This window comes from Lepidochelys olivacea (genome assembly GCF_965140295.1).
Source record: "Lepidochelys olivacea isolate rLepOli2 genome assembly, chromosome: 1".
Taxonomy (NCBI): domain Eukaryota; kingdom Metazoa; phylum Chordata; order Testudines; family Cheloniidae; genus Lepidochelys; species Lepidochelys olivacea.
In genome coordinates this window covers 236,779,117-236,803,485 of record NC_140411.1, presented here as the reverse complement: position 1 = coordinate 236,803,485, position 24,369 = coordinate 236,779,117, and the positions used below count along the sequence as shown (strand labels likewise).

Below are 24,369 nucleotides of genomic sequence, written 5' to 3'. Positions count from 1 at the left end.
AAAGTAGTATTAAGGATATATGCTTTCGCCAATGTATGCAACAGATGTTTAAATAGGGTATACAACAAAAATTAGCTGTAGAGAAGTTTGAAAATAAATTTACTACAGGTTTTTTTTAATAATTCTATTTACTGTCAACCTTTCTGATATTAAGAGGCCTATCGCTTTTAAATGAGTAGAGATGAAAGGCATATAGGCCCCTATGGGTGGATGTTCATGCCTGGTGTGGAGCCCAATGGTATTTTCAGCAGGGCTTTACATAGATGTAAGACTCCCTGCTCCCCTGACAGCCCTTGTCAACAATACATTGCAAACCTTGTCAGCTATTCAGAGTTTGGACTCCTAACCATAAAATAAACAAACAAAAGCAACAAAACCCCCATGAGATTCCTTATAACCAACCTAACCCTCAAAACCAAACTTTACTGAAAATATTCAGGTTTCTTTCTGACCAAACTTCAAACACACAAAACACAAAAATGACAAATCCAGATTACATATTATATAGCCTGGAAAACTATTATTTAAAACCAACCTCAATTCATATGTCATGTTTCTGGTCATAGAAAACACATTACACTGGAGCTACCATTTCAACCCATTAAACTCAGGCATTATGGTGATAGACATGGTATTAAAAACCCAGATATATCCTCAAATAAATACATCACTGTGAATCTGTTTTACATCTTAAATCATTATTTGCTGGGGGAGGAGTAGGGAAATTCTTTTCTCTTATCTGTTCATTTCCTGGCTCTAAATGTTTCCCTGCTGAACGTTTCTCTGCGGTTTGTTTTATTGTGTGCAGTGTACTAAATATATTATTACTATATGCAATGTACCTGGTCCTGTGGCTTTGAGAGCTAGGGCCCTGATCTTGCAAAGATTTAAACCTGTGTGTAACTTTACTCATCAGGCCAATTAAGTATGCTCCCAATTAAGTCTTTGTAGGATCTGGGCCTGACTGTTTCAGCCCCCTCAGAACTGCAGCAAATGCTCTCTCAGAGGGGCACATTCTATTGGCATGGTTCCACTAGTTTAATTGAAGGTGCAGTCAGTTTGGAAAGAGGATTTAGGCTATTGGACCCACAGTGAAGGAAACTGCATTGCGGTAAGACAAAGATGGGACCAGCCTCTCAAAGCCTGACTGGATCTCATGTTCTGGGTCGGCTCAGATAAAAGGGGATGCGAGTGGCACAACCCGGCTCTTGGGGCTGAACTTCCCCAAGGCAGTTAGCTCTGGTGGGCCAGGCTGGGCTTGTCTCTACAAACTGAAGTAAAAATTAATCTCGCTAAACGATTGTGACTTTTTTACTGCCGTGTAATTGCCTCCTCTCTGTCACTCAGATTTATGCCTTTATTGCTCACAGCCGGTGGCAGCCAATTCTCTACTGGTTGGCACGTCCAGCGCCTCAGCTTCTGCAAAGCCGCCAGGCGGGTTGGTGCGACGCGCTCCCGCCCCGGCGCGGCAGCGAGGAGGCAGCAGCCCGCGCGGCTCGTCTGACCCCGCGTTCCCGGGGCTGAGGAGCAAGGGGCTCGCTCCGCGCGGCGGCGGCTGCCGCGTCCGCGCTCTGCTCGCTGCGTGGCCCTGGGCTGGGGTGCTGCCCGCAGCAGCGCCTCCTCCGGGAGGAGGGGGAGCAGAGGGAGCGGAGCAGCGTTTGCCGGGCAGTTGTACAAGCTGAACTGCAAACCCGGCAGCCGCCTCCTGCTTGTTTATTCTCTCTCCCCCCCCTTCTTCTCCTCCTCGCTTCTTTAAGGAGGGGGACTCGCCTCACTTGAAGTTGGGGGGCAAAAATCGGAGAGCGCCCCAAGAGCCTTTAAACAGGGGCAAAGCTGTTCCGAGCACCTTCCCTCCTGCGGAGCTGCGTCTCTTCCCGGCAGAACTTCACAACTTCTTCATCTCCCCACCGCTTGCCTTTTATTTTTGTGTCTCTCTTCCCCCCGCCCCTTCCCCTCCCAAGATCTGCAATGAACAGGACTCTTCCTCCCCCCAGCCATGGGGAATGGCGAGCCACGGCTTCTGGCAGAGCCGGGGAGGATCGCCCGAGGAGAAGGGAAGAGTGTATGTGAGCGCGCGAGAGAGCAGCAGGAAGAAGAAGCAAGCGGGCAGAAAGTCCCTGCTGCCGCTGCCCGCACGCAGCTCCATCCCGCTCCCCCCCCCCCCCCGCACCTCCTTCCAGAGCAGCAGGAGTGCGGGGGAGCAATGATGGCCTAGGAATGAACCAGCGCTGCTGACTTTGTCCAGCGGCTTCTTTCTGTTCTTCCACCCCTTCCGACAACCCCGTGGATTTTTTTTTTTAAACCTGCAGCGATCTCGGAGGGAGAGCCTATAAAGAGGGCGACAGGCTCTTTGAACAGGGAACAGGAGAGGGAGGCTGATCTCCCTGCAAAATGCGAGGCTTTAACTTTGCCGACTCTTCCTAGCCTTGCCCCTCTTGCGCTTCTCCGTTTGCACCCAGTGATAGATACTAAATTTTCGCAACCTCTGGAGGAACTTGCGAGGAATTTTTCTCGCTCTCTCCCTGCTGGGGAAGGGAGGGGGTTGCCTCGTTTTGTATGTGGGGGGAAGAGGGGAGGCTGAAACTATGGCTCTGACCAGCGACTCTGCCCGTGTCCGGGGCAAATCCAGCCGGAGCATTGGCGAGGAGAAAAGCCCAGCAGCAGGAGTAGGATCCGATTGCAATGGGTATTGTTGTTCTGATGGGAAACAGCAGCAGCCGGGGCAAAAGGAAGACTCAACCTGCCAGCTCTGCTGGGGAGACCTGGTGCTGCAGAAAATCTGGAGCTCCCGGAAACTTTCCTCGGCTCTCTGCGCCGGGTCCCTGTCCTTCTTGCTGGCTCTGGTGGTCAGGTTGGTCCGGGGGGAGATCGGCTGCAATCTGGAGGAGAAGGAAGTAGTGGCGGCGGCGGAGGAAGCAGCAGCCGCAACAGCTGGAGGAGGAGAAGCGAGTGGTTTGCCGTTGCCCCCAGCAGGGCTCCCCAGCAGCAGCTTCCAGCTGACTCCTTGGCTGCATCCCATCGCTTTGCTCTTCAGCCTCATGTGTGTCTTCTTCTGGATGGGCTTGTACTTACTGCGCTCCGGGGTCCGCCTGCACACAGCCGCCTTGCTCCTGGCCGCCTGCTGCGGGGGGGAAGCGATTGTCCAGATTGGGTTTGCGGTAGGGGAGGATCACTTGCTTTCCTTCACCGCCACGGGGGTGGTGCTGAGCTGCCTGGCCACTGTGACATGGCTGGTGCTGAAGCTGAGGCAGGGCGTCCTCATGATCGCCTTGACTAGCGCGGTCAGGACCACGTCCCTCGTCTCCTTAGAGAGGATCAAGGTAGCCTGGAGACCCTACCTGGCTTACTTGTTCGGGCTACTGGGTATCCTGCTGGCCAGGTTCGCGGATCAGCTCTTGCCCCATTGCGGGGCGGCGCAGCCTAGAGAGGTCTCTGGTGCCCAGCTGGCCAAGGAAGAGGTCCCGGTGTTTAAGAGGAGGAGGAGGTCCAGCTCCATGATCTCTCCCGAGATGTCCAGCTGCAGCAACAAGTCTCATCGGAGGACCTCCCTGCCCTGCATACCTAGGGAGCAGGTAAGGAGCGCGACAGATCTTCACAATCCCAGGGGGAATCCAGGAGTCCGGGGACTGAGGAGGAAGGAAAACCAAGCAGTCAGGGTACAGCAAACTTGCGGGGGATTTTTATTTATTGGTTGGTTGAGCAGACACTAGAAAAGGAGTCGTAAGACATAGAGTGAAGCATTGCGAGTTGCTACAAACTTTTTGCTCGGTCCTCTGGATGTATATCAGGGCGGCTGAATGTTTCCCACAAATTAGGGAAGTGGAAACTGTACGTGAAATTCGAAGAGTTCCGTAGCCCCTACCCAAATTCCAATTTTCTTCCTCCTTATTTTTATGCTTGAAATATCACTTTAATCTGCCTTAGTAACACTTTAGTTTTCAGCACTCTGGTCGGCTTTATTTATTTCTGCTCAGTAGAAGGGAGATAGAATTAGAGGAGTCTTTAGAGCAAGGGAAGGCTTGTTTCAAAGTTTCACTATATTAATGTAAAATCTTGAGGTTTTTACGCTGAAGTTTTATTTTTTATTTTTAACTTGGCCAACAGTATAGCTAGCTGTTGCTGGGCTGGCTCTAAATACTGCGGTGGGGTGTGTGTGTGTCTTGTTGTTTGTTTAAAGTATAGGTTAGCCCAAACTGGAGAGGCATCTAGCATCAATTATAAACAGTGATTTCTGAACTTTTTTTGGTTTGTTGAAAGAGGGCATTAATCGTATTAAACTTTCACTGGTCCGTAAAAGGAGTTCATCTTTTTGAAATTAGCATATTTTTAGTTTTGTTTGGTATAGCGAAAAGCCTCTTGCCTAATGTATTGAGTGTGTTTTTTAAGAAGGGGCCTGCAGTAGTTAAGTTGTCATCTTAGCTTTTCGCTTCTTGGCTACTACGCTGAGCGATCAAGAAGTTTTATATCCCAGTTCTTCTGTCCTTTGACACTAGATGTGTAGTTTTTTATTTAGTTTAACTTTATTTTGTAAAAACTGGTATTTGAATAAGAATGGATGTGTGTTTTTGTCTAGAAAAGTTTTTCTCCATAAGCTTCGAAAAGGGAAAAAAATACATCTAAGGATGTGAACAGAATTAATATGAACATCTTTATAGCATAAACAATAAGGGATTCCAGATAGACCCATTAAAACTTAATTTTGCACTTGAAATTGTTTTGAGTTTTTGAGACTTAACCTTACACAGCAGAAGACTATTTTTTGGTGGACTGAGTGTAATTGAGCATATTTGGAGTAAGTATGACACTTGCCCAGTGGTAAAAAGGGAAACCTAGGTGGAAATAAGTGGCAAATGATGTTATATTTCCTTTTCTGTTAGTATTAAAAATGACTTGGTGAACTGTGGCCAGCTAAAGCTTATTCCGTTATACCAAAGGCTTTCTTTCAGGTCCCTTGCTGGATAAGCAGTTAGGTATTTTCTAAGTAATGGCATCTAACCATATGGTGTGGGTGGCTAGTTTGTTTCTAGAAATGGTTTGATTACATCTTTGTGGCAGTTCATAGCATTTGCTGGAAGAATCCCTGACAGCCTATATCCTTGAGGCATATTTTACAACAAATGTACTTATTTATTTGATCTAAACAAAAATGTTAAATAAATAGTTACCACAGTCTCCAACAGTGTGGAAAAAATAGAAAACTGACTCAGTTTTGACTCTGTTTTATTATGAATTACGCGAGAGCAATTAGGGTGTAAGGACCATTTGTAAATACAATAACTTTATTTTTCTCTCTTAGATGTTTACTTCATTTGATAACTTTTCCAGAGGCTTCTTGCACTAATCATGTGTAACATCTAAAATATTTTTTCACTTGCTGTGGCACTTTAAATAAATGCAGCTTTCTAGCAGACAAGTTTAAATGTAATCACTTTGATATGGTCTATTAAGCCCTACTATAGTTATCTTCTTTTGCTTATGAATAGAACACAAATCATCTTTATTATATACAGTATTATTAAATCCACTATAGCAAACAGATTACTTTCTCTGTTTGTCTTAATGTTTTCACTTCGGAGCACAGGTTTAATTATGTCTTGTTTTCACCCCAATAGACTGTACAGTGGAGACAACTGACAACTATATAGTTTACTATTTTCAGGGATTTAGCCACATTTCTACTTTAATATTACTCAATAGAAGGATCATGGATTGCTTATGCCATTGCTTATACAAAAATGGATGATTATCTCCAAGTTTGTTTTTAGAAGCAAATTGTCACTTTGAGCGTGTGTTTAATTTCTCTTCACACTCTCTTTTCCTACAGCAACCCTTTTAAAATAACAAAGATAGTAACAAGAAATACTGTGAGGCTCTCAGAAAGCGTCCCTTTTGGCTGACGGCAAAACAGAGTTTGTTTTTTATAAGGAAAATTGGCTCCTGGTAACTTTGAAGAAGCCGTAGGTAAATGTTTCTCCTTAGGACAGCTTTTAAATATAACATGTTTAAAATAAAATACTTTAAAAACAACTGCTCAATAACCCCAAAACAAAGTTATAAAAAAAACCCCAACTTTGAATAGAATGTTGCAAGTCAGAGAGAGTTTTTTGTATGCTGTTTTAGAGATGTGAAAGCTCACATCAGGAAATAGACTCACAATATTGCTTTAATGGGCTGAAAAACCTGCTTGAATTGTGTAGCAGATAATGTAAGAAGCAAAGATCTTGTGAACTTCTTACAGAGCTATTGCCCATTATCTCTTGTATGATATGTTTACATTGCTGAGTAATCTTATTAAGCTTTCATTTGGCCAGAGTAATACTGTTTCAATTCTAATTGTGTGTAGTAATGCGGGTTCTTTCTAAAGCTTATGGACAGTGCGGGGACGGGTGTGTGTGTGTGTGGGGGGGGGGGAATGGAGATTTGCTGCTTGTTGTGGGTTTTTTTTTTAAACCCCCCGCCCCAAGAGCTACAGTGGTGGTCATGATGATGTGGTAAGTAATGATGTCTTAAACGGTCATAAACTGACTTTTTGCCACTGAAATATAAATCCAGGACATTTTAATCTATTTGGCCTTGCACTATCAAAGTCAAGTGTTTGGAATTGTTAGGTAAATTTCAGTTATACAATATTGGTGTTAGCCTAGTTATCATTAAGTGCTTTTACTTTAAACCCCTGGTGTCAGTAGCTGAATACTTCCTCTGTGTCCCTAAATTATCTCTGGTGGAAACATCTTATCTTTTTCTCAGCCCCAAAATGAACTTTAAAAATAATAAACAATGAAAATCCATTTAGCCCCTCTTTTTGGGAAATTGTTCACATTTTTATTTACTGTTGGGTTTTTTTTTGTATGAGCAAAACAGATAGCTGGATTGTAGGGCTCCCACTTGGCATGTGTGTAGTTGTCAGTGAGAAGGGAGTGATTTGATGGTGGTCTGTTTCCGTGAGGTACCTGTGACAATCAACAGCATAGCATCAAGGCACCCTAAAGTAACAGAACTCCTTACTGGTCTGCGTGATTACCCCCCCCCCACCCCCCCAAACATCAGAGTACCAAATACCTTCAGCTTTCATCAGAAGCAGTTGAGGATGCTTGGTTCCTTGAGGGGTCAGGCGTCCAGTTTCTTTCGGGGGAAGAAAACCTGGTGAGAGAGATAATGAATGAATTTATATTTTCCTCACTGATGTAAATGTGCATGGTGTTTTGGGTAGCTGCACATAGGTGACACTACTCTTGATGGCCAAATCTTTACATCTTGTCAAGCCATCTTTACTCCTCTTGCTAAAGCTGGTGACAGAAGAGGCCCAGCAGATCTGGTAGCCTTTTTGTTGTGCTCTGGTGTTTCCAGTGTGAAAAACTACATGCTGGAGTATAATACGTTCCGGAGATAACTGTCTAGGAGCCTGTGCAGGCCAGGATGGTAGTCTGTTTTGATTTGAACGTGCAATTGCATGTAAGCATCCAGATGTAAGTATGGTGACCAGACAGCAAGTGTGAAAAATTGGGACAGGGGGTGGGGGGTAATAGGAGCCTTTATAAACAAATAAACAACAAAAACAAACAAACAAAAAACATTAAAAAAAACCCACCCCCAAATATCGGGACTATCCCTTTAAAATCGGGACATCTGGTCATCCAAGAGGCAAGATTTGGCCCTAAGATGTTAAAGACAATGTTACTATACTGCATATGCATAGGTGGGCCAAGTTGTATTCTATGCATAGATTTTTGTTGTTGTTGTATGCATTTAATATGAATTTGTTAAAGCAAGTTTTGCCAGTTGAAGTAGCTTAAAGCAGTTCAGTTTGTTGTATTTATTATATTACTTTCAGGGATGCACTTTAGCTATCAGTCGCTGAACTGAAGACCGTATCACAGGGCTTGAAATATCTTCTAGTTTGAAAAACAGGCTTACTAACCACTGGCTAATGCACATACAGATAGGGGACTCACAAGGCTAAACGCTGCCTGGTAAGAAACCTACGTCCAGTTGCTGGGAAATGAGCTAACACTGGAGTTCCTACCAGGGTGCTGACCCTGCTCCAAGGTTCCATCTTTTGGTCAGCTTCTGCCTAGTAGTTGCCTGATGAGTTTGAAGTGTCTTTTCCACCACACTCTCTCCTATGGTTGCTGTAAAGGAGAAGAAGGATCTTTCATTTCTCTTTGCTCCTCTTCTGCTCAGTAGTCTCCTGATTGCTTTAGGGAGGAGAGAGGACTTTCATTTGGGTGCTGGAATGGTGGGAGATAGTGTCTTCACTGTTGCAACTCTCCGCTATTGAGAGGGGGAATTGAGGATTTGTCTCCACTATCATACCCTTCCCCATGACTATTTTTTTTCCCCAAATCCTCTTTATCCCATGAGTGGTTTCAGTGTCTGCCTCTCCTAGCTTTCCCAGACAGCAGCAGAGTGAAATTGGGATGTATCTTGTGAATTTCACCAGTGCTCTTGGGGTTTTTGAATAGTTCTGTGGAAATGACCTTGAGGGCTTGTCTACACTACCTGCTGGATTGGTGGGCAGTGATGGATCCAGCAGGGGTCGATTTATCACGTCTAGTATAGATGCGATAAATCGACCGCTGAGTGCTCTCCTGTCGACTCCGGTACTCCACCAGAATGAGGAGCGCAAGTGGAGTCGACAGGAGAGCATCAGCTGTTGACTTACTGCAGTGAAGACACCGCAGTAAGTAGATCTAAGTACATCGACTTCAGCTACGCTATTTATGGAGCTGAAGTAGCATATCTTAGATCGACCCCCGTGCAGTAGTGTAGACAAACCAATTTGTTTTGCCAATTTCACTCTGCTGCTTGGGAAAGCTATGAGCAGTGTCAGGCATTAGGGCTGGCTGCAGACTCAAAAAGACAGCACTGCCTCAGTTCACATTTGGAAAATTATCTTTTCAGCCGTAAGTTCTAGTGGTTGTTTTTTTTTCTCTCTCTACAGAAATTGGCTTGAGCTTTTCATGTGTTGGAGACAAGTGGATTTTTTTAAGTCCTCTAGTATACTGCCTTTAAAACAGGAATAATATTAATTTTAATCCGCAACTGTCAGCGTGGTATGGAAGCTGTAAAATTCATACCATCTCCCTAAGAATGGAAGAGATCTGAATTAAAGGTACTAGATAGGATATAGATTTTAAATTTAAAAAAAATCCATATATATTTAGGTAAATAAGTTAATATTTAGATAATGTCCTCTGGTGACTTGCTGAAATGTGGTTACTTAATATATGTCAGACTCCTGAAAAATCATACATAGAGTCCAGATGTAATTCTGTTAAGCATGACTTAATGTAAGTAAACTGCCTTTACTTAGATTTCATTTTTAACTCTCAGAAATTGAAAAGGTGTTGGGAAAACTGTCACAATTGACAAAAATGGACCATAAACCAATCTGTTAAATAAAGAATTTTTTTTTGTCTGCTGTTGATGGGTGAGTAAAATACAGTAGTGACTTTCTGCTTTTTCTGAACTGAGTGTAAAGTGTGAAAATGCAAAGCTGTGGAACTGAAAGAAATCCTATGTATGCTGGGTTGTCATGTTAATTAAACAAACAACCAAAACAGTGACCCTGTGTATAAAATATGTTTTGAGAAGCCTGAAAAACAAACAGTGACACATGTTTTGGACATTAATTGTGACATCTGTGAGACTCTATCCTGTTCTGACATTACTGTGCTCATTCTCTGAATCTTTTTTGCAGGAAGCTGACACACAATCTGTATTTTGTAAAAATAAGGAATATATTGATCTTTGAAGCTGTAGGAGAGGCATAGCTGTAATGGCCGTTAACCACAGGGATTGAAATGGACATCCTAAGTGGTTTAAAAAATAAAAGACCCACTGAAATTAAAATATTCATCTGATTCCTAAAAACTTGTTACTTCTCGTATTTTCCCCAAATGTATGTTAGAGCCTTTTTTATTCAATTAGACATGCTAAGTAATGTTGGTTGTTGAGTGGGATTCAAATAGTAAATAAAGTAAAAACTTTTTTCCTCTCATCAGAGTGGATTTCAGAAAGTTACTGCTGAGAGCATTGTTCTTAACCTTACTGCAGCCTGCACCCCTTTAAGTCTCAAAATATCTTCTCACACCCCTTATCAAAAATCGTTGAAGTAAGTCAGTTCTTTAAACCTAGAAATATTTTTTGTTTGTATATTACAATAATCGTTAAATGTATAATGTTAATAAATATGTAGGTTTGATGAAATAAAGTAGTCGTACTTATGTACCTGTGCTTAATTTGTGTTTTTGAGGATTTGCCTTCTAAAATAATCTGGCATGTCTCGCACCCCCAGAAAGGGTATCTTGCACCCCAGGTTAAGAACCACTGACCTAGAGAATCAGAGAATAGATTATTAAACCATCACCTAAACTGGTAATATTTTACACAATATATCATTCAGAAATAAGTGTATATGAAGTATGCTGGTATAGTACTCATTTTTGTTCTGGACAGTTCTGCTACTGATACAGTATATTAGATAACCTGTTGCCCGTGGAGTTGCAATGCTATATGGACTTCTCTGCGTCAGAGTAGTGATTTGTTTGAGTAATAGCAAAAAAAAAAGTCTGTTTTTTCAATTTTTAACCTTTGCTTCTGGAGAACATTAGCTGTTTTATATGCTGAGTTTTACTTGAGGAGTAAGTTTGGAGTATAGGAGTCTGGGGAAGAACTGTGATTTATTGTTCAAAAACTTGATGGTGAGCCTTACAGTTTAACAGTTGCTTTCCTGCATGTGTATTTGTAACTCCCACTCGGTGTTATTCCAGAAATGGTCTCTGTCTAGCACTCTGTCTTGCAAACACCTGTTCATGTGAGTAGTCCCATCTGAAATCAGTGACACTATTCATGTGAGGTAAAAAACGGATTGGGCCCTTAAAGGGCATCAGAGATCCTACTCCGATTTGCACTATGACTTGCAAACAAGTATATCAGATGATAAATTCAAAAATATAATGGGCAAAATCCATCCTTGGTACTTCATTGATGTCAGTGGAATTATATCAGGAATAAATGCCTCTCCATCTTTATTATCTATATATAGGAAAATATATATCTATATATCAGCCAGTTAATGTGTTTTATAATGGAGAAATTTTTTGCTCTCTGATTTTTTGTAAAATTATTTTCAGTTGTCTGTGTCAGCTCAAATTTGGTTGATTATTTCACCTGATGATTAAATATAAGAGTGGTTAAACATCTGGGTGAATGTGATTAGGATAGGGCCAAATCTAAAGGACTAGAAAACATGCCTTATGATGATTCACTCAAGGAGCTCAATCTGTTTAGCTGAACACCGGGGTTAAAAAGTGACCTTAATCACAGTTTATAAGTACCTACACAGGGAACAAATATTTGATAATGGCTCTTCAGTCTAGTAAAGAAAGGTGTAAGGTATGACAATCCAACAGCTGGAAGTTGAATCTAGAGAAATTCAGAGTGGAAATAAGGTGTAAATTTTAAACAATGAGGGTAATTAATTAACTATTGGAATAATTATAGTGGATTCTCCATCACTGACAGTTTTTTCAATCAAGATTGGATGTTTTTCTAAAACATCTGCTCTAGAAATTATTTTGGGGAGGTTCTATGGCCTGTGTTATACAGGAGATTAGCTTAGATAATCACAATTGTTCTTTCTGGCTGTGGGATCTATGAAAACCAGCACAGTTGCTGTATAGGAAAATCATGCCTCTGTAATCTGTTAGAATTCTTTGAGCAATTAACAAAATAGTGGATAAAGGAAAATGTCTACTAACAGTAGAATTTGTTTGGACCTTCTTAACAGAGCTTTGACACAGGCCCTCCCAAGAAACTACCAAGATAACTAAATAATCATGAGGTAAAAGGTAATGTTTTGTCAAGGATTAGAAACTGGACAAGAGTTGGAAAACAAAGAGTAGGCCAATTTTTCAGTGTAGTGAAAGATTAATAATATTCCCTGTTCTGTATTTGCATTGGTGATGTTTCATATGTTAATTATTTGAAAAACTAGGTGGACAGTAAAGTGGCAAAATGTGCATTGAGACACAATTATGTAGGTAAGTCAATATTAGAGAAGACTTCAGAATGACCTAACAAAGTTAACTGAATGGGCATCATGATGGCAAATTCAACAATGACAAAAAATGAAAGGAAACCTGGCAAAAAGACTGATTGAAACTACTCCTATGCATTGATATGTTTTAAAGTAACTGTGTAATGTGACCACTCAGGAAAAAGGGTTAGGTGTCAGTTAAAAACATGTTTGTTGTGCAATTTCCATCAAAGAGCCAATCAGAAGGATACCTATAGAGATGATGGGACAGACAGTAATGCTGAAAATGTTGTTATAAAGCCATTATTTACATGAATAGTAGGCTCTTGCCTGGGCTGTTTGATTTTTGGTCACCCTTTCTCTAAAATGGTATATTGGTAATAAAGAGAGTTCAGAGATGGATGACAATTTATTAGGGGCTTGTAGAACTTTCATGTGAAGAGAGACTGAAAAGCTTGTAAGTACCTGTAGTTTAAATAAATTAATAAGTAGAAAGATGATAGATGAATACAAAATATGAATTGTGTTTAAGAGTAAGGGGGAATTCAATTAAGCTAATTTTAAACTGAGATTTTTTTTCAGACAACTCATCATGAACCCGTGGAACTCTGTCATCGAGTTATATCATCGAGGGCAAGCACTTAGTAGGATTCTTTTTAAAAGCGTTAGACATTTATTATGGATAGGTTAAATGAATACTTTTCTGTATTTCAAACTCTCATGTTTAAGGGGATAAGGAATATGCTAACTGATAATAGGAAGAAACTTCCCCTGTTGACATGTTAGTCTATTATTGCCTGCTACCAGTGATGAGCTGCCAAAATCTTAATAACCGGTTCCCCCCTCACCCCACAAGGGGGTTGTGGCCCACCCCCGCCCCTGGGACTCCTGCCCCATCCAACCCCCGCGTTCCTCGACTGTATCCCTCTCCCCTGACTGCCCCCAGAACTGGGCAGGAGGGTCTCGTGGGCCACTGTAGTGGGTGCCCACCCTGCCCCAAAGAGCCAGAGGGACCTGCCAGTGGGCGAGGTGGGGAGTCCTGGCGGTGCTTACCTGGGGCAGCCCCGGGAAGCATCCGGCAGGTCCCTCTGGCTCCTAGGGGCGGGGGAGCATAGCTAGGGAGGAGCAGGGGGAGCGGCCGCTCTCCCCACTGATCACATCAAAAGTGGCACCTTAGGTACCGACTCCGTGGGTGCGCCGGGGCTGGAGCCTCCATGGGGAAAATTTGGTGGGTGCAGAGCACCCACCGGCAGCTCCCCGCCCCGCGCCTGGCCCCAGCTCAGCTCACCTCACCTCCACTCTGCCTCCTCCCCTGAACGCACCGCACCACTCTGCTTCTCCCCCCCACAGGCTTCCTGCGAATCAGCTGTTCGCATAGGAAGCCTGGGAGGGCTGAGAAGCAGGTGGCAGCTTCGCACTTAGGCCCAGGGAGGCAGAGGTGAGTTGGGGCAGGGAGCGGTTCCCCTGCGCGGTCTCTCCGGGTTACCTGCTGCGGCGCGGGCGGCCATCCTCGGCCCCCCCCCCCCCCCGGCCTGCGCTCCACCTCTGCCTCCCTGGGCCTGAGCGCGAAGCTGCTGCCTGCTTCTCAGCCCTTCCAGGCTTCCTGTGCAAACAGCTGATTTGCGGGAAGCCGGGGGGGCGGGGGCGGAGAAGCAGAGTGGGGTGGTGCATTCGGGGAGGAGGCAGAGCGGAGGTGAGGTGAGCTGGAGTGGACAGTGGTACCCCTGCGCCCCTCCCCCCCGGGTTACCTGCTGTGGTGCAGGCGGTCCTCCTCGCGCCCCCCCAGCTCACCTCCACTCCACCTCTGCCTCCCTGGGCCTGAGCGCGAAGCTGCTGCCTGCTTCTCAGCCCTCCCAGGCTTCCCATGCGAACAGCTGATTCGCGGGAAGCCGGGGGGTAGGGGGTGGCGCGGAGAAGCAGAGCGGGGCAGTGCGTTCAGGGGCGGAGGCGAGCTGGGGCCAGGCGCGGGGCGGGGAGCTGCTGGTGGGTGCTATGCACCCACCAAATTTTCCCCGTGGGGGCTCCAGCCCCGGAGCACCCATGGAGTCGGTGCCTAAGGCACCACTTTTGTCCGGTGGATAAATTTAGAAGCCCTTTTAGAACCGGTTCTCCCTCGCAGGACAACTGGTTCTAAAAGGGCTTCTAAATTTAACAGCCGGTTCTAGCGAACCGGTGCAAACCAGCTCCAGCTCACCACTGCCTGCTACAGGATTCTTACTCTTGCCTCTGAAGCATCTGCTACTGGTCACTCACACAGACAGAACACTGAGTTAAATGGACCACTGGTCTAATCTACTGTGGCATTTCCGATATTCCTAACACAGTCAAGTACTCAAAATTGTTAGGGATAATGCTGCCAACAAGGATCGGTTAGACAAATGCAGCAAAGCCTAATGTTTTCTCTCATGGCCAGTGTAACGGCTGGGAAAATGTAAACCTCTGTGTGTCAAAAATAACCTTTGCTATTGATGTGCTGCTCTCTCCCTATCTAATGTCCCCACCTTCTACAACAGTGTGTTCCAGATTAACATAATTTATTTGCATGCACTCAATATTCTGTTGCTGCCATGTTTTGTCTTGTTTTATAGATAGAATTGAAGTTTAGGGTTGAATTTTAAAATAAAGGAAAAATGTTTCATGCATCAGTAAAATCCTCACAGTATGTTGCCTCTTTAACTCTCCATAGGAAGTCTGTGTGCAAGAGACACACAGGATATTTGCTGACAATTGCTGAGTGAAGCATTAATTGCAATTGAAAAAGTAACAGTTCAACAGAGTCCTGTTAGAATTAGAACTCACTTTATCCCTACTAACGGATCTACAAAATACATCAATCCTAGCTATACTGATTCTAGGAAAATTATGTTGAGCCACTGTAAGGTTCTGCTGTTGAGACTCTGATGGTAACTCTAATCAGACCAAATTGATAATCTGTTTCATCCTTGCTTAAAGACTGATGCCCATAGTTTTAATTTGATTATCAGAATTGTCACAGTATCTGGTTTACAGGATCGTGTTGTACTATGACCAGGAGTTAACCTCCTTTGGATTGCCTGATTTATTTATTTATTTTAAACCATTGGAACTACTGTGTTTGGAAGATCATCCTTTGAGTTTAATGGGTAATTGGGGTAGTGGTGGGGAAATGATTAGACTAATATATTCTCTGAAAAGTTCAAAATATTTGATGAATAAGTGCGAAATATTCCCCCAGCTTTATAAACTGAAAATTGCTGAAATAATTTTTGAGCAGTATCATTACATTCTTTTAATATGCTATTCTAGCATTTGAGTAGCTTGATCCATAACCACAGTTGTCTGACCAGCAATGAAAGAAGGCATTTTGAAAGAGCTATAAAATCTGAACTGCTTAGGAATCTGCACCTGAGCAATATTTCCCTTTTAATTATGCTAATAAACAGCAGATTTTCTAGGTTTGTTCTCCCATGCTTTCAGCTGTAGGTGCCTTAGGAATAAGCGCTTGTGTGACCTAAAGGTGTATGCATTTCCTTAACATCTTAATTAAAGTGACACGTTTAAGAATGTGTAGCCTTTATTGTGCAGCTGTGTGGATTGGGAGGGGAGGGTTGCACAACCTTTTATTATGCACTATGCTGAAATTAAATATTTCAACCATAGCAAAGCGCTGAATGAAATAATAGCCTTTTTGTGTGGAGGGTGGGAGAGAAGGAGGGTATCCTGTTAGAAGTCATATACTAACCAAATCTAATTTGATTTTCATTGCACACCCAGCTTTGCCAGTTTGTTTTGGCTTTGATGTACAGACAATGCTTTTGGATGGATGACACTCAAACCTATTCCATGATACAATATAGTAGCTAATAATCATTCAAATAGGTATGTGACAAAATGCCAGATGATCCTAAAGCTCTCTAATTGGTGGGGATAATGACTGGTTATTGCTGAAAAGATCCAGTCACACTGATTTTTTTTTTAATACATAACCTGTCAGTTAAAATGGAATGATATGCAAGTTAAATATATAAAACATTTTTAAATATGGCTTGGATTTTACTTAAGCTTGCAAGTCTGGTTGGTGCAGGAGTATCTTTTGCTCGGATGCAGACATGGGGCCTGAACTTGTGAGGCACTGAGCACGTTCAGTTCTCACTAAAGTCACTGGACAACATCTTAAAACCTAGGTTATGCAAGGTAAAGTACTAAATAAAAGTGGTCTGATTTTTTTTCAAGGGCTACTGACCATCCCGTTTCCATTGTCATCAGTGGGAATTAGAGAGGTTCAGTATCCAGATGTAAAAAGGGGCACTCACCTTCTGAATGCCTCCTATCAGATGCATGTGGTGCTGCAGTTTCTCCTCCCCCACCCCACCCCCCGCTTGTGGTGCCCCCCTGTAGGTTGCTGACCTTGCTAGACAGGTCTTCAGTGGCTCAGGCCCCTGGCTCCAATAAAAGGAACTGCAAGGCCTGACAGGCTGCTTCTGTACAGCCTTTCTAGGCAGGCCTGGAGGACCCACCTTCACCGCTCCTTTCTGGGGCAAGGTATAGTAGTACCTTAAGGCCTTCAGCAGAAGTCCACAAAGGGCCAGATACACCCTGCACCCCGTCACTAAGTAGTAGGGTAATCTTTCTTTTCTGCAACAGCAGCCCTAGTGCAGAAGAGAGGGCACCTTTCCACTATGGATCTGCAACTAGCAATAGCATCCAATTATGGGAAACTGACCACTATTAAGAAACAGATTTCAGAAGGGTTTGTTTGGTTGCAAGATAACTCCCACCTTCTATGTGTTTCAGTGCTGAAAATAGTAGCACCCAGTGGCTTTGTTTGATAATCACAAACAGACAGGTGAAGATGTTCATGCTTATGAACATAGTGGAATATGAATAGGTGATTTTATTCTCATTGAAGATGGTAATTCAAAGCTAGTATTGGCTGAATTGCTCACATAGTTACCGGAGTTCTTGTGCAATACCTTTTTTAATCTCAAAAACTCAAATTAGTAATTTGGAGACCATGCTTCATTATCTCTCCACTCCACCCCCAAAAAGCAGCTATTGAAATTGTAGCTTGAAGGGATAGAATTCTTAGTTGAGTTCTTAGAACACAGTTTCTGAGTGAAGAAACATAGTGTGGCATTGTACGTTCTGGACAGCTATGGTTGTTTTCTAACATGTCTGCAGGCACTGGTATGTATCTTGTGCAGGCTTGTAGTTTTGTGTCAGCCTCTGTAACCATTTCTTGACTTTTTGTCTTAATGTATTTTTCATCACTCCTTAATTTTTAAATTTTATTTGGGATCTAATTAATTTCTCTATAAATTACACTTTTTAAAAATTTAATCTGGACTTTAAATTACTCTTAAATTTTGCTAGAATTCTCCCAATTTTTTATTTTATAATTTTACTAATTTACCAGGAATTTGGGATGTGTGTGTGTGAGCGCATTTGTGCATGGGTGTATTATGATATCTAATATATAAATCAAATGTAGAGGCTATTCCTGCGCTGGAAATAAAAGTTCTTGCTGGTCAGGTTCTCAGTCACTTGGGTACCCAGAGTGATTGTCTTGCCACTAGCCTCAGCTGTGACCTGGAGTGCAAAAGTGTTTAGACGTGAGAATCTGATAAGTTCCGAGTACAGCTTGGGCCAGCACTGTTCTCATAGATACAGAATGAAAACAATGCCAAAGTGAGCCAGGAGATGTGTGGAGGCTTTTGTAGCATGGAATTCTGCTTTGGTAAGGAATGAGATAAGACTAGTTAAAATAAATGGTTGACTGAGATAAATTTCCCAGGTGTATGAATGATGTGCTTTATCCATTAAAACTTACTGCTTAGTAGTATAACAGGTTTACTTCTGCCCTGGTATACCCATGTTCAAGGAAGTGGCAAACCGGTCAGTGTTTATATTGTTTATTAGAGTGCTTATGGAAATGAGTAGCAGGAGCACTACTTCCAAAGTATTCATTGATTAATGATTTTTCACATAGTTCAACTGGCATTTCTGTTTAATTCAAATCTTTCTGTTTGCCTTTAACTCTGAAATGCTGCGAGTATAATTCATATTCAAGTACTGATTTAAGACCATTTTTAGACCAATTTTAATCATCTGCAATTAAAATTCTTAAATGCATTCTTTATTATCAACTGATTACACTGAACTGCAAATGAATAAACATATCTCTATTAATGGGATTAGTGTTATACTTACCCTGTGTTTTGTGATGGGCTAAACCGTGAGAAGGGACTAGACTAGGTTTTTGGAAGCTACTATCATGGGTGGACTTTTAAAAAATGCTTTTGATCATCAGAAGATTGAGCACTTGCAGTTCCCGCTGACCTCTTAGGATGGCCTTTAATGAACTTGCTGGCTAGTTTAACTTCAGATGGCATTAGCAATTTACTCACCTGGCTAATGGGTTGTAATGTATCATTTTTTGACAAACAGACTTGTGGCCTCCTGTTGTTTGTTTCTTATTATAAAGCGCATTTACACTGTGTTTTCAAAGATGAAATTGTGACTTTTATATTGTAGGAACAATTACTTTTCTATCTTAAAAGCCTGCTGTATTCTTGGCATGGGCAGTGTAATATAATAACATAGGATCATAGTAAACAAAATATGTGATTGGGTAATATGATTTATAGGTTTCAGAGTAGCAGCCATGTTAGTCTGTACTCGCAAAAAGAAAAGGAGTACTTGTGGCACCTTAGAGACTAACAAATTTATTTGAGCATAAGCTTTCGTGAGCTACAGCTCACTTCATTGGATGCATCCGATGAAGTGAGCTGTAGCTCACGAAAGCTTATGCTCAAATAAATTTGTTAGCCTCTATGATTTATAGGCACTCTCTGTGTATGTGAATAGCACATGTATTTCTCCACACTACAACACAAGAAAACAATGTTCCTTGGAAGGCAAACATTTTCAGTTATAATAGAAGATTATTGGAAAGCATATATTTATCATTTACCTTTAAACCTATTAAATTTTTACTTCAGCTTCCTATTGTGTTGTATGTTGTGTACAAACTTGCTTAGCTGATATTTAAGGCTCTCCATCCATCTGGTCCCCAAACTGAGTGACTTCTTGACTCCATATTTACTGATATGGGACCATTCTCATGGTTAGCAATGACTACTAGATACGTGTTCCAAACCTTTCTTTATATTTTAGCTGTGGCACACCTTGGACCTGTAACCCTCTTTTAATCTGCATAGTTGAGATAATTTTTGGCTTTCCTAAATGCCTCAGACCAGGATGTCCTACATACAATAAGAGTAAATTTGCATAGAAAAAGCAGATTTTTTTTATTTATTTTCTTGTCTTCATATCTGGAAACTGTCTCTTGTTGTTTAGATCTTCAGATTTTGTTACTCTCTTGGGAACTTCTACAAAGCTGTGATCAGAAGTGATAAAGTGCTTGGCTATGAATTGGTCCAGCTTCTTAATGGACGAGAACTTGAGTTCCAAAACATGTACTTACATCATATTCTGGTTTTAGCTGTGTATTGTTTATTCCCAGCTGAATGTGGAGACAGTACAATAAAGAATAATATAGATTTGCCAGTGAGACTGATGTATCACAAACTACGGTACCTTTAAATGCTCTTAAAAAGTTGTAGGACTGGATCCTCAGCTGCTATGAGAAACTCAGTTAAACTACTGTCATTTACACTAGCTGAAAACCTGGCCAATGTTGCATGCAGTGAATCAAACTAATTGAGTTCTGACAATTTTTTTTGTCTTTTGAGGTGGTAGAAATCTAGAAGCTCACTGTTCAGAGGGAGGGAACAGGGTATGCCATGATCTTTATTGTGCTAAGGTCTGCAGATCATTACAATGGATGCTTGGAAGTCAGAACTAGGCTTGTCGCTCTTTGGCAGCAAAGGAATGCCCTGTTGCCTGAAATTCCCACTGGTTTATCCACCCCCACCCCCAATGGCAGGCAGCTCAGCCAGCCCTCCTTGCGCAGAGCTCTTCTGAGGAAAATTCAAAAATCTATTTAAAAGTTGTGACTAAAAGTTGGGTATAATAATGTACCTGTGTAATTCCTAGCTCTGTCTGAAGGCTAAATATGATTGATTTTTTAGGAGACTATCCCCTGAGCTTTGCGTCCTTGTTTGAGGCCTTTGCAGTGGCTAGTACCCCTGCAGACTTCAGGGACGGAGTGGCTGAAGAACACCAGAGGCAAAAGGAAGGGCCTGTCTCTCTTGCTTTACCTCTTATCAGATGTCTTGTTAGGGAGCTCAGATGGCTCTGTTGGTAGGATGCTGTTTTCCCCCCACAATTTCAGCCCACTCCAGGCAGGATCTCCCCTGAGCACGTGAGAAGCCAGGAAGAACAGAAAAACTGGTGCCAGGGTAAGCAGTTCTCTCTCCCTCTTCTCCATGAGGGCAGTGTGCCAGTTAAAACATCACACTTGTAGCCCACACCAGCAGATATGCTGCAACTGTGAAGCCCAGCTGTCTCCTTCCTGTCATCTTGGGCCATGGATGGAGGGTACTGGACACAGCATGGGCAGTGCCAAGAGAGTGCGGTAAGTGGCCTTCAGGCTAAGCTCCCTCCCCTGCTGCCACCGATGTAACAGAGCTCCTAGGGTGCCCTTCTGATATCCTAGGCTGGGGCCTCCTGTGGAAATTAAGACCCTTCTGGCCTATGTGGAGCTTATGCCAGAGTTGGAAGGGTAGATCCTTTGGGGAGTCCATTCTTGAACATCAGTTCAGTACCTTCCTTGAGAGACCCAGAGGGGTTTGTGGGGATCGGGAATGGGAAGAGACAGTAGGTATCTTTGAGGATGGAGATGGCTAGTCACTTGAAATATTTTTGGAGCAGTATCTGAGCCCAATTTCTCTCCCCTCTGTGAAACAAAGGATTGTAGGATCCTTCTTGAATTGTAGATACCAGAACTGGACATGGTATTGTCATAGCAGTTGCTCCGTTCAAATGCAGAGGTGATATAACCTTGCTGCTTGAGATTCCCCTATTTATCTATCCAAGGACTGCATTAGCCCTTTTGGACACAGGGAGCTCGTGTTTAGCTGATTATCCACTGTCACTCCCAGGTCTTTTTCAGAATCACTGTTTCCCAGGACAGTCTCTCCAACCCTGTAATTGTGGCCTAAATTCTTTGTTGTTTGAGTGCTGGTTCCTATGTGTATTCCACTGTGGGTCTGTGTGGGCTCCACATGCCGAGACTGGGAATTCTTGCAAGCAGTGACTGTTGGTGCATGTCTGCAAACCTACTCTCCTTGTGTTCTGCATAGCTCTGTCCCACTCTGGAGAGGAATGGATCATCTAGAATAGAGACAGAAATTGACATGCAAAGATTGGTTTATTTCATTAGGGTCAATTTTTTCCATCCTCCGCAGAAGAAGAAATTGTTCTTTTCCCTCAAAATATATTTAATCCAATCAGTAATTTAGAAAGGTAGAATTGATTTGTCTTGACTGTGGAAGCTGTGTCAAATGGTGGGAATGTCAGAGGGTGGGGCATTCCTCTGCTGCCAGTGACTGACCTGGTTCGGTCCACATGCTGCAAGCAGGCTGAAGTACTCATTGTAAAGGATCTGTGGACCCTATTACTCAAAGAGAGGACATTTTTCAGATAAAGAAAAATGCTCCTTTTCTCCTGTGAAATCCACATTTTTTTTTCAAAGAAAATCTACATTAGCTGAGAAGTTCTTGTTTTGTTCCTTTTTAAAAAATGCATTTCAAAATTGGTGTTAGCTGATTATTGACCTTATTTTATCTATCTTCTTGGAGGCTCTTATTTTTAATGCTTCAACTTTTTATCTTCAGCTTCCAAGATACTGTAGTGGCCCTTTACTCCCTTTAGGCTTTATGTCCTGAGTGATACTTGGAAATCTGTGTATCTTGTGACATCATAAATGTTTTTGTTGGCAATCCACACAAATGAAGTAGGACTGTAAAAGCAAAGTTTAACAGTGGTGAGGATGACTAAATTTGAGAGGGCTTTATGTTAAAATCTTATTAATACCCATAAAAGAGAGAAATTTGGCCTCAAATAACAAATGGAAGCATTTGGCAAAGATACACCTTGCATTTAGTGAGACTCTTTTCTCTGGTCTAATTTTGAAGAAATTGTTATCAGCTGGGTGAAATCTTGTTACGGGATTGAGACTGATAGGTGTGAACTGCCATTTAATTTAACTAAGCAGAAGCCCCACCTCAGACAAAAGAAATGTGTGAATTTTCCCAGGATCTCTTGCAGAGTATTGTCTTGTGTAGGAGTTTGTGTGAGAAGGCAGAACTCAAAGAAACCAGGGAGAGACAAGAGAGCCTGGGGGTGGCGGGAGAGAGAAAGAAGACTACCTAAAGAGCCTCTGAAAGCACACTGGGTGACCTTGAAAGAAACCTGGGGAGAGGTTTCTGGGTGAGAGGTGCAGGTAGAAAAGAGAGTGCTCTTGCTGCTTTGAGCAAAAAAAGCAGTTTCTTGCTATATGATTCCTTCGGCGGTCAGAGACACTGGACTTTGTACATTCTTTGTAAATAAACAAAACTGCATCAAAGAAATACTGGACTACCACCAACTTCTGCTCCCAACTGGAATACCCAGATGGCCCCAAACTTTAACTAGCTGCACTGGTCGTCAAAAGGTGCAACAGTGCTGTTTAAAATTAGTGAGAACTTCTGTTCTTCCCCTGCCTTCTCCCTGAAAGATATACAGTAGATTTGAGCTAATTTTCACTTTTTGGTAATTCATTAATCAGATTCATTATTGCAAAATGCAATGCAAAACGGATGTCTTGCTCTGTTTCTCAGCAAAGACCTAATAGTGTTTGCAGAGAGATTTTGGTTTACTACTTTTATCTTTTTAAATTTCATATGGAGCTTTTCATCCATAGATGTCAGAGAGAAAACTCTTTTTTCAAATTATGCAGCTGAGGGACAAGAAGGTAGGGAGGAAAAAAGTACCTGACATCAGAGATGGGCTGAACCAAAACTGTGGACCTCCAAAATGCTCAAATTTTGAAAAAGTTGAGATATGGTCTCAGGTCCATCTTTCCTTTGTTTTAAGTTTCATGGTAAGAGATTATAATTGACAATCATTTATCTTTATGATTTAATAGACATGTTCAGATTCATGAAAATGGAAATCTGGTGACTCAGTGTCAGTGTTTTATTAACTGATATATAGCTATAAAATACACCCCGGTCAGCAGGCTGCGACAAATCTCCCTTTGTTAATGCTAAGATTCTGAGTAAACAGTACCCTATTTGGCATACACAATACCTAAATTTTCAATTTAATGTTGGCAGCAAGTTTCTCTATAGCATGACATTGGAAAAAGAAGCTCCTTCAGTCCTGGTTTAATTAGATCCAGAAGGAGATAGTCATGAAGAAATTCAAGCAGCCATAAAGAGATACAAGTTTGACAGCTATCTCAACATTTGGTTAACTCAGAAGTTGTCAGAAAACATTCACTTACAGTCAAAAGGAAGCTTCTACATTTCTGTTTTGAATACTGGCATTGGGCAGAGTGCTAGTTACACTGTGTATATGCTTGATTATCTTAGTATATTTTTGTGCCCCCGAAAGCTTTTCTCGTAGAAAATACATACTATTTTTTGTTGCACTGTACAGTATGAAACTCAAGTAAATATTTCTACAAAGCAGTCTTCAACTGGTCTCTACATACCAGTAGACAACATTTGTTATGGGAATGCTTTGCTGCATACAGAATTTTACTGTTTCTTCCCTTCTCTTCTGATGTAATAGAAACTATCAGAATAATTCTTGCTTTTCTTTGAATCAGTTATTACTACAGTGACCTAGGTAGCTTGTTAATCAGGAGATAATCCACAATTAGGTTGATGATCATAACTATATCACATTTCTCTAACAAGTGTCTACATCAGTGCTATCTTGTAGCTTCTTCTCTACATTTTTCAGCAAGAGAGAGGTCCAAATTCAGCCCTAATATGAGTGCATCTCGACTGAAGTCAAAAGTGTTGGACTGTCTTATTCTAGGGATGAATTTGGGCTAGATACTATAAGCAAGATTTCCTGATGTAAACATTTATTTTATTTTTGTTTGTTGAAGCATTCTTAATGATACCATTAGCACTGGCATCAGGATGCCTCAAAAAATAGCCCCCCCCAATCAAAAACCCAGAAAATACACTAATCACACACGAATGGGTCAATAGAACCATTGTGGATCTTTAACTTTAGTTATGCAAAAAACCTTATCCACTAAATATATAACTTGTGAAACTGGAGAATGAGTTACTCGTATTGACTAATCATGGCGTATTGGCCAGTGAGTGGAATCATCTCATATTAAAAGTCCCAAGATTGCAAACTTGCAACCGTAATATTTGCTG

At 42.0% G+C, this 24,369-nt stretch overlaps 1 protein-coding gene across 1 annotated transcript in view; it reads left to right on the top strand.

Moving 5' to 3' along the window:
- The first annotated feature begins 1,524 nt into the window (after positions 1–1,524).
- PDE3A (phosphodiesterase 3A) overlaps positions 1,525–24,369 on the top strand; it is a 364,936-nt gene continuing 342,091 nt past the window's right edge. The window contains exon 1 of the mRNA XM_084643244.1: positions 1,525–3,572. Coding sequence (XP_084499370.1) covers positions 2,586–3,572 — 987 coding nt within the window. The 5' untranslated portion in view covers positions 1,525–2,585. The remainder of the gene's footprint in view (positions 3,573–24,369) is intronic.